This window comes from Carlito syrichta, unplaced genomic scaffold (assembly GCF_000164805.1).
Source record: "Carlito syrichta isolate Samal-C Ts95f unplaced genomic scaffold, Tarsius_syrichta-2.0.1 Scaffold121684, whole genome shotgun sequence".
Lineage (NCBI taxonomy): Eukaryota > Metazoa > Chordata > Mammalia > Primates > Tarsiidae > Carlito > Carlito syrichta.
In genome coordinates, this window is record NW_007065780.1 from 99,829 (window position 1) to 110,453 (window position 10,625).

Here is a 10,625-nt window from a genome sequence, read left to right on the forward strand (position 1 = left end):
CCTGGTGCAAAACGAGGAACCCCAGAGGCACTTCAGCCCAGGCAACAAAACTCTTAGAACATGGTCCTGTCCATCCTGCATGACCCAGAGGTCTTCAGGGTTCCTGGTCAAGCACCTAAAAGTCAGGAGGAAACTCCATGGCAGTCCATAGACCTGTGGGCAGGACCCTCACATGTGGGTCAAGCTCTGGTGCTCCAAGGAAGCCCCAAAGTGGGAGGTGGGACATGTACTCTGCTCCATCTCTGCTCCCCTCTGGATGGGTCTCTGGGCCCCAGATTTCCCTCTTTTCTGTGCAGAGGAGGATGAGCTCTGACCATGTGTGTGCCTGAGGTTCGTCTTCTGGGAACCACCGAAGTCTCCTGCTCCTCCTAGCCTCTATGGGTCCCCAGCCTCCCCCCTCCATTTGCCCCCCTTCTCTGTTTACACAAGGAGTCCAGGACTCTCCACCTCAGAGATGCCACCACTGCTGCCCTTGCTGTAGGAAGACAGAGAAATGGACAGTGGGAGCTGGACAGAAGTGACCCTCGCTTCTCCACAGGGTATCCGAATCAGGATCCGAGATTCCAACTAGAAGTGCCTGATTCAGTGACACTGCTGGAGGTTTTGTGCGTCCTCGTGCCCTGCAGGATCTTCTACCCCTGGGACTGCTGGGATGATTCCAGCCCTGTCCATGGATATTGGTTCTGGCAAGGGATCAGTATAAACAGCGATTCTTCAGTGGCCACAAACAATCCAGCTCGAAAAGTGCAGGAGGAGACCCAGGACCAATTCCACCTCCGCAGGGACCCTCAGACCAACAACTGCTCCCTGAGCATCAGAGATGCCAAGAGGACAGACCAAGGGACATACTTCTTTCAGGTGGAGAGAGGAAGAAAGAAATACACTTACAATTATCCCCAGCTCTCTGTGTATGTGACGGGTAAGGCATGAGCTCCAGGAGCAGCCAAGGGGAAGGTCATGGGGCTGCAAGGAGGGCTAGGATGGGACCCCATACTGAAGGGGTTGGGGTGAAGCATGTAGGGCTCGAGGGATGAGCTTGACCAGAGCCTGAGCTTCTCTCAGGGCCACACGAGGGATCCTCCCTGCTGATCCAGAGTGTCCTCCTCTCCTCCCTTGACCCACATGTCACACATCCTCATCTTGCTTTGACCTTGGCAGTGTTGATATGTGGGGCCAGATGTCACTTCCTTCCTGGGGGCTGCCCTGGGCATGGCAGGTTGTTAGCAGTATCCAGGCCTCCTTGCAACAGATGCCAGTGGCACCAACCCACTCCCATCCAATGTGATGATAGAAACCGTCACCACACAATGTCAAATGTCCATGGGGGTAGAATCTTCCCCAATTGCGATACTTAGGCCTAGAAAACATTGTGACTCTCAGGCCAGGGCAAGAAGGGATCATTCTTGATACAAAATAAGGGGCTCCAGAGGCATCTCAGCCTGGACAGCAGGACTCTTAGAATATGGTCGCATCCATCCCTCATGTCCCAGAGGTCCTCAGGGGTCCCCACAGAGCCCCTAAAAGGCAGGAGGAACTTCCAGGGTGGTCCATAACCCTGGTAGGCAGGACCCACATGCATGGGTCAGGCTCTGGGGTTCCAGAGAAGTCCCAGAGTAGGAGGTGGGACAAGGTATCTGCTCTGTCTGCTCCCCTCTGGGTGGCTCTCTGGGCCTTGGAGTTCCCCCAGTTCTGTGTGAGCACCCAGAGTTCTGACCACATGTGTGTCTGAGATTCCTGTTCTGGGAACCAGAAGGTCTCCTGCTCCTCCCAGCCTCCCTGAGTCCTCAGCCCTCCCCCTCCATTCACGTCCTCTTCTACTCACCCAGGGAGCCTAGGACTCTGCACTTCAGAAGCACCATTGCAGCTGCCCCTGCTGGGCACACAGAGAGAGGGACAATGGGGCTGAGGTAGAAGTGACCTTCATTTCCCTACAGAGGCCCTGACTCAGGATCCGAGAATCTGACTGGAAGTGCCTAATTCAGTGATGGTGCTGGAGGGTCTGTGCGTCCTTGTGCCCTGCGATGCCTCCTACTCCTGGGACTGCTGGGATGACTCCAGCCCTGTTCATGGATACTGGTTCTGGCAAGGGACCAATATAAACAGTGACTATCCAGTGGCCACAAACAATCCAACTCGAAAAGTGCAGGAGACCCAGGGCCAATTCTGCCTCCTCAGGAACCTGATGAACAACAATGTTCCTTGAGCATGAGAGATGCCAGGAGGACAGACCAGGGGACATACTTTTTTCAGGTGGAGAGAGGAAAACAGCAGCACACTTACAATTCTCCCCAACTCTCCATGTATGTGACCGGTAAGGAAAGAGCTCCAGGAGCAGCCAAGGGGAAGGCCATGGAGCCCCAGGGCAGGGCTGGGATGGGACTTCCATCCTGGAAAGGGGTTGGGGTGAAGCATGTCAGGATCAGGGGAGGAGCTGGACCAGAGACTGAGCTTCTCTCAGGACAACACCTCGGACCCTCCCTCCTGATCCTACGTGTCCCTACCTTCTCATCAACCCTGACCCACACACTGACATTCTCATCTCACTCTGACTTTAGCATTGTTGACACATGTGACTGGATGCCCCTTCCAATCTGGGGCCTGTCCTGTGCTCAGTAGAGTGTTGTCAGCATCCAGGCCTCTATGCACCAGAAGCCACCAGCACCAGCCCACCCTCATGCTATGTGATGGTAGAAACTGTCATCACACAAAGTCCAATACCCATGGGGATAGAATCTTCCCCCAGTCATGACCTTTAGGCCTAGACAGCACTGTGATTCTCAAATCAGGCAGAAAGGGACCAATCCTGGTGCAAAATAAGGAGCCCCAGAGGCACTTCAGTCGGGGTCGCAGGACTCTTAGATCATGGTCCCGTCCATCCCTTGTGTCCCAGAGGTGTTCAGGGGTCCCTATTGTACCCCAAAAGGCAGGAGGAACCTCCATGTAGATCCATAGACCTGGTGGGCAAAACCCTCATGTGTGAGCTAGGCTCTTGTGCTCCAGGGAAGCCCTGAAGTGGGAGGAGAGACAAGGAGTCTGCTCTGTCTCTGCTCCCTGCTGCGTAGGTCTCTGGGCCTGGGGCTTCCCCAGTTCTGTGTGGGAATCCAGAGCTCTGGCCATGTGTGTGTCTGAGGTTCCTCTTCTAGGAAGTACCAAGGTGTCCTGCTCCTCCTAGCCTCCATGGGTTCCCAGCCCTCCCCCTCCACTCACCTCCCTTTCTCAGCTCATACAATGAGGCCAGAACTCTTCACCTCAGAGATTTCACCACTGCTGTCCCTGCTAGGCAGACAGAGAGAGGAACAGTGGGAGCTGGGCCATAAATGACCGTCATTTCCCCACAGGGTACCTGACCCAGGATGCAAGAATCTGACTAGAAGTGCCTGATTCAATGACGCTGCTGGAGGGTCTGTGTGTCCTCGTGCCCTTCAGGGTCTTCTACCTCTTGGACTGCAGGGATGACTCCAGTCCTGCCCATGGATACTGGTTCTGGCAAGGGGCCAATATAAGCAGTGACTCTCCTGTGGCCACAAACAACCCAGCTCAAAAAGTGCAGGAGGAGACCCAGGGACGATTCCATCTCCACAGGAACCCTCAGACCAACAACTGCTCCCTGAGCATCAGAGACGCCAGGAGGATGGACCAAGGGACATACTTTTTTCAGGTGGAGAGAGGAAGAAAGAAATACACTTCCAATTATCCCCAGTTCTCGGTGTATGTGACTGATAAGTCACAGACACCAGGAGCAGCCAAGGGGAAGGTCATGGGGCCACAGGGAAGAGCTGGGATGGGACCCCTATCCTGGGAAGAAGTTGGAGTGAAGCATGTCAAGCTCAGGGAAAGCTGAACCAGAACCCGAGCTTCTTCTAAGGCTGAACCTTGGACCCTCCCTCCTCATCCTGTGTGTCCCTCTCTCCTCACTAGCCCTGACCCACATGCCATCTTCATTTTGCTCTGACTGTAACATTGTTGGCACATGGTGTGGGATGTCCCTTCATTCCTGGGGGCTGTCCTGGGCCTGGCAGGATGTTAGCAGCATCCAGGCCTCCTTGCAAGATGCCAGTGCCACCCCACTCCCACCCAGTGTGGCAGTAGAAACTGACATCCCACAGTATCAAATGCCCATGGGTGTAGAATCTTCCCCAACACAGACCCTTATGTCTTGACAATACCGTGATTCTCAGGCCAGGCAGGAAGGGAACATTCTTGGTACAAAATAAAGGCCCAAGAGGAACCTCAGCCTGGACAGCAGGCCTCTTAGAACACGGTCCCGTCCATCCCTCATGTCCCAGAGGTCCTCAGGGGTCCCTCACAGAGCCCCTAAAAGGCAGGAGGAATCTCAGGATGGTCCATAACCCTGGTGGGCAGGACCCACGTGTGTGGGCCAGGCTCTGGGGCTCCTGGGAAGCCCTGAAGTGGGAGGTGGGACAAGGTCTCTGCTCTGTCTTTGCTCCCCTCTGGATGGGTCTCTGGGCCTTGGAGCTCCCCCAGCTCTGTGTGGGAACCCAGAGATCTGGTCACATGTGTGTCTGAGTTTTGTCTTCTGGGAACCGCCAAGGTCTCCTGCTCCTCCCAGCCTCTGTGGGTCACCAGTCCTCCCCGTCCATGGGCCTCCCCTTCTCAGCTCACACAGGGAGCCCACGACCTTCCACCTCAGAGATGCCACTGCTGCCGCCTCTGCAGTACAGACAGAGAGATGGTCAGTGAGGGCTGGGGCAGAAGTGACACTCATTTTTCCACAAATGGCCCAATTAAGGATCCGAGGTTCTGGCTGGATGTGCCCAGTTTGGTGACGGTGCAGGAAGGTCTGTGCTTCCTCGTGCTATGTAAGGTCTTCTACCCCAACTGCTGGGATAACTCCAGCCCTACCCATGGATCCTAGTTCCAGCAAGGGACCAGTATAAGCAGTGACTATCCAGTAGCCGCAAACAGGCAACACCAACAAGTGCAGGAGACCCAAGGCCAATTTGACCTCCTCGGGAACCTCCCGACCAACAACTGCTCTCTGAGCATCAGAGGTGCCCAGAGGATGGACCAGGGGAAGTACTTCTTTCTGTTGGAGAGAGGAGGAAAGACATGCATTTACACATCTCTCCAGCTCTCTCTCTATGTGTGATGGGTAAGGTCTGAGTTCCAGGAGTGGCCTCGGGGGAAGGTCGTGGGGCCACAGGGCAGGGCTGGGATAGAGATCCTCCTGGGTGGGGGATGGGGTTGAAGTGTGTCCAGCTCAGGGGAGGAGCTGGACCAGAGCCTGAGCTTCTCCAGGGCCACACTGCGGACCTGCCCTCCTTCCTGATCCTGCATGTCCCCATCTCCTCACCAGCCCTGATTCCCAACATCTTCATCACGGGGCCCTTAGCGTCTGGCCTCCCCAGGAACCTGACCTGTTCTGTGCCCTGGGCCTGTGAGAAGAAGATGGTCCCCATGATCTCCTGGACAGGAGCCTCTGTGTTACCCATGGGCTCCACCAGCACCCACTCCTTGGTGCTCACCCTCATCCCGCAACACCAGGACTACGGCACCAGCCTCACCTATCAGGTGACCTTACCTGGAGCCAGTGTGGCAATAACAAGGACCGTCCATCTCAATATGCCTTGTGAGAGCTGGGCCCACGTCTCTGATTGAGGGGATCCCTGAGGGCGGAGGATGGACACGGGGTGTTGAGTCCCAGAGTGAAGGTAAGAGTGGGGGACCAGGAGGACACTGGTTCCACCTTCCCCATCTATGTAGCTGCTGGGTTAGAGAACTAGTGTCCACACCCCCACAGTGATGTGGATCTGCCATGTCTTTCTGTCCAGATGCTCCTCAGAACTTGATGGTGACTGTCTTCCAAGGAGATGGCACAGGTAGGACAGAGTCCCCTCCCTGGGTCAGGGAGCAGGGCCTTCAGCTCAGGGCAGGGCCCCTCCTCATCTCAACTCACCTGGTCACCAGAGATCTCCTGTGGGTGAATTCAGGGTCCCTACCCCATCCTCAGCCTCCATGGTCCCCCAAGCTCTTGCTCCATCCATCCTTTACACTGCTCACACTCTTCCACACACACACACCCCTCAGCCCACAAGGACAGGGTGACATTCACACGGTAGGACCAGCTTTGAGGGCCTCATCAACCTTCTCCCGGACATGCCCCCAGCCTTGTCTTTATTTCCCCCAAAATAAGTGACCTAAGTCCTTCTGGGCAGGTGATGAAGTCACATGGACTAAAATCCAAAACGCACAGCAACGTCTGTCCCTAGATGCCTGTCCCCCTCCCCAGAATCGACCCTTGTCCATCCAGGCTGCTCCATGTCTTGGTATGCTCACCTGAAGGATCTCAGCAGTCATTTGACATCAGTAGGATAGACTGTCCTCATCCTCCTCCAGGACCATGTGGTATCCATTGAACAGATGGCTCCAGATTCTGTGGCCTCATGAAGGGTCAAGGTGTTAATTGTGTTCTCCTACAGACACACTGCAGTGACTAGCCTTGTGTCTCTTTTCATGAATACATGTGGAGCTGGGAGACTAATGTCCGACATCCAAAATAGTCAGGTTCTTATTTTTTTGAGACTGGAGAGATGTGGGCACATTGATCTCTACGGAGGACGGACGAGTTTCCATCCCAACAGCGAGGGTGACATGAGAGTGTCTCCCCAGCCTCACACCCAAGTGTGGGTGAGACAATTTGATCTTTGCCAATATCAGTTAAATACTGGAATGTCCATGTAGGTGTTTTTGTTTGCTTGTTTGTTTGAGTCAGAGTCTCACTCTGTCACTCAGGCTGGAGTGCAGTGGCATGATCACGGCACACTGCAGCCTAAACCTTCTGGGCTAAGGCGATCCTCCCGAGTAGCAGGGACTACTACACAGCACCATGCATGGCTAATTTTTTTTATGTATAGTAGAGACGAAGTCTCGTTATGTTGCTCAGGCTGGTCTTGAACTCCTGAGATCAAAAAATTTCTTGCTGCCTTGGCCTTCCATAGCACTGGGATTACAGGTGTGTGCCACTACACCCAGCCTCCATGTAGTTTGCATGAATATTTTCCTCCTTATAACTGATGTTGTGCACATTTATAGGGCAAAGAACAATGGGATTTCTCATATTCTGTGAACTCCGTTCATGGACTTGCTCAGCTTTCCAGAGTGTTTTAGCTTTTTACCATTCATCTTTGGAGGCTCTTTTCAGTTTGAGAAATCACTGTCCCTAGGCAATGTGAATTGCAAATATATTTCCCAACATGCCAGTGGCTTTTGCTTGGATGTCCATGATTGTTACAATGTATCAGAATGTGTTGACTTCCGTAGTCGCATTTATCCATCTCTTTTATCGGTTCTGATTTCCCCATCTGAGTTTATATAAACAGATATCCCTGTGCTTCCTCCTGTGTCCTGTCTCTGAATTCTACCCTCACCTCCACCCTGTACAACTCCTCTCACTCCAGCCCTGCAGGTCTATTAACTCTTCAATGGATGTGTGCAGACCTGGGTCATCTTTGCACTCTCTGGTCCTCCTTTCTGAGATGCCCTTCCACTCCTCACCATCTAGCCAACCTGAGTGTCTTTAATACCCTACTTAAGGCACAAAGCAGATGTACCTCCTCCAGAAAGCACTCCTGGACCACAACTTTTGCATGGTCCCATTTACATCACTGTCTTCAGGGCTGGTGCAACCTGCATCGCCTCTACCACATATCATGTGACCTTGTGAGTACCTGTTTCTAAGTCCCTGCTTCCCACCAGACTCCACTTTTGGGAGCGAGCCCCACTCCGAGACACAGTGATCAATAGGAAACTGACATCCCGTGAAGAGGTGGATGAAGAGGAATGTTCAGTGTGAAACTGGATTCTAGTTGACAGCAAGAGTGTTGAAGAAGGTGTGGCATAAGGGGCTGAACTGACATCTCTCCTGGGTTCCTGTGGACCCAAGACCCTCCTTCTGTGATTTCCTGGGCATATTTCAAGCTGCACCCGGCCCACAGTGCAGAGATGAATCCACATGACCAGTTTGTGTCTGTGGGTCTGAATCTGTTCCTCTCCTCCTCCTCCTGTGTCCTTTTTCTTTCTCTCCATCTCTCGATCTCTCTGACACTCTCTCTCTCTCTCTCTCTCTCTCTCTCTCTCTCTCTCTCTCTCTCTCTCTCTCAATAGCAGCCACATCCCTGAGGAACAGTTCATCTCTCTCTGCACCTGGTCTGTGCTGTGGACAGCAACCTTCCAGCCAGGCTGACCTGGACCCAGGGAAACCTGACCCTGTGCCCCTCACAGGCCTCCAGCCCAGGGATGCTGTATCTGCCTCAAGTGCACCTCAGGGATGAAGGAGAATTCACCTGCCAAGCTCAGAATCCTCTAGGCTCCCAGCATATCTCCCTAAACCTCTCCCTCCAGAGTAAGTGTCAAAGGGCAGAACACCAGACCCCTCCCAATGACCCTCAGCTCCCAAGTCTCTGAGCAAGCCCCAACCTGGGGTCAGCAGGGCATAGGGGTGTGCTCAGCTCAGCCTCTCATGCAATTGTGGGGCCTGGATTTCCACAGGGCCTGAGTCCTCAGTTTACTACTGGATGGTCTTCGTAGAGGGTGGGATGGAGTGGGAGCTAAAGGGATCTCACATCCAGGGATGCAGGAAGGGTCTGGAGACCCCATGTCCACATTCCAATAAGAGAGGAAGGGCTGAAGATTGTGGCTTAGCAGGTTATTCGGCCTCATTTCGTTTTACTTGCAGGGAAATCAGGGCCCCTGGCAGAGGTGTTTCTATTGGCCCTTGGAGTAGTGACTATGAAGATCCTGCTTCTCTGCCTCTGCTTCATCTTACTCAGGTGAGCACTGTGCCACGGACCAGGAGGAGGCATGGACAGGGCAGGGAACATGATGCTGAATCCCTTGTTAGTGCTGGAGGGACCTGAATGGGTAAAAGGGTCTGGGAGGAGGCAGGAGGCTGAATTGAGGAGAGAATTCACATGTGTGAACAGTCATCTGTCCCCGACTCCACACGAGTGTCCAGTGTGAGGAGGTTCCTGCTCTCATCACAGAGGTCTTGGGGCCTTGACCAGCTCTCTACCCTCAGTCTCCTCTAGCTGCTTAACAGGGCACAGGGAAGTGACTCTGCTGCCTTTTGACCCCAATTAGGCAACACTGGTCCTGGTCTCAGGTCCTGGTCTCTTCTGAGGTCCTGCAGGACGAAGACAGCAAGGGCAGCAGCAGGCATGGAGGATACAAACGCTGTCACCAGGTAATCACTTAGGTGAGTATCGTGAGCATCTCACTATCCAAATCCCCCAGGTGGCTCCAAGATTTCTCTGGTCAGCATGGTCAAAGTGGAACCACCCATCCTCCTCCCCAAACTCATGTCTCCTGCTAGAATCCTCATCCTGCTGATGACATGGCAGCCCCATCTCTAAAGCAGAACCAGGGTGTGTTTCTCACCTCAACCTCCCTCTCTCCCCCAGATCCCATTCATTACTGTATCTCATCCCACCTTCTCTTAAGCACGGCTCCACTTGGTGCCCTTTTCATCACCCTGATCCTGGTCATTGCTGCGGTATCACCTCTTCCCTGGTCAATGAACCCACTTCCCCTCCTGCCTCCCTCTCTTCCCAACACAGATCTGTGCTTCCAGATGCCTCCTTGTCCAGGTCCTCCAGCATCTGAATGACCATGTTTTCCTCCATTGCTGAAGAGAGAGGTGCAAAGGCCACTGCCTGGACTGAGGATCGTGCATGATATGTCCCTGCTGGCTCTGTTCTAGGTGATGTACAAATGGACATGGCACACATGAAAAGATGCTCATCAACATTAATCATTTGACAAATGCAAATCAAACTGCAATGGAGATACTACTTCACACACTTCAGAAGAGCTATTTAAAAGGAAGAAATAGGCACAACATGCGCGTGCCCTCTCCCTCATCCACTGCTGCTGCCTCCTTCTTCTGATACTCCTGGTGCTGCTCATGTGCTCGTTCGGTGTCGGTGACCAGCACTGACCAAGGGTGGGTTAGGACCCGCAAGAGAGAATCTGGACAGCGAGAAGAAACTACTCGGAGGCAGTTCTTCTGGGAACAGTCTGATCAGGACTGGAGCCAAATTTTATTCGGACTCCTTCCAACTTATATACCATTTTCTATACCCTCCAGCAGTGTGATAATCACTCACTGGGGGTGTACAAGTTCCGTGCTTTACAAACTATGCATCACAAGACCACCACGAGATCTGCAATTTCCAAGCAAACAATTCGAATTCCATGATGCCTGCCGTGCTTACATTAAGGCCACAGGTGCACAATTTCAGTACAAATCATTCAAAGTGTTTTCCATAATGTTCAATGAATCATTCATATTATAACTCTTTGTTCTATACCCTGATTAATACAAAAAACTTTTCTGAGTTAACTCTAGGTTCAATCCAAGTTCACTGACTCCAAATATTTTTAACGATTAATATTATAACTTAACACTATACTATAATCTATAAGTTTAGTTAAATGACTTAACTGTCAGTTATACTATTAACCTATTATGATTTAACGTAATGCCTTATAACTCAGTTAAAACTTATTCTTAAACTACAAAACTTTACTATAATTCATATGAGTTTCATATGTCTAATCTTTAATTTTTATATGATCTAGTGATTGGACTTTAATACTATGCTAGA

At 52.4% G+C, this 10,625-nt stretch overlaps 1 protein-coding gene across 1 annotated transcript; it reads left to right on the forward strand.

Moving 5' to 3' along the window:
* Positions 1–60: 60 nt before the first annotated feature.
* LOC103249602 (sialic acid-binding Ig-like lectin 16) lies at positions 61–9,202 on the forward strand (the record flags this gene model as incomplete). The annotated part of the gene is given in 7 exon segments (XM_021707627.1): positions 61–217; positions 482–919; positions 5,793–5,840; positions 8,125–8,152; positions 8,154–8,362; positions 8,696–8,789; positions 9,100–9,202. Coding segments are annotated over 7 exon segments (1,077 nt in total), but the record flags the coding sequence as incomplete, so codon positions are not given.
* Between the last annotated feature and the right edge of the window lie 1,423 nt (positions 9,203–10,625).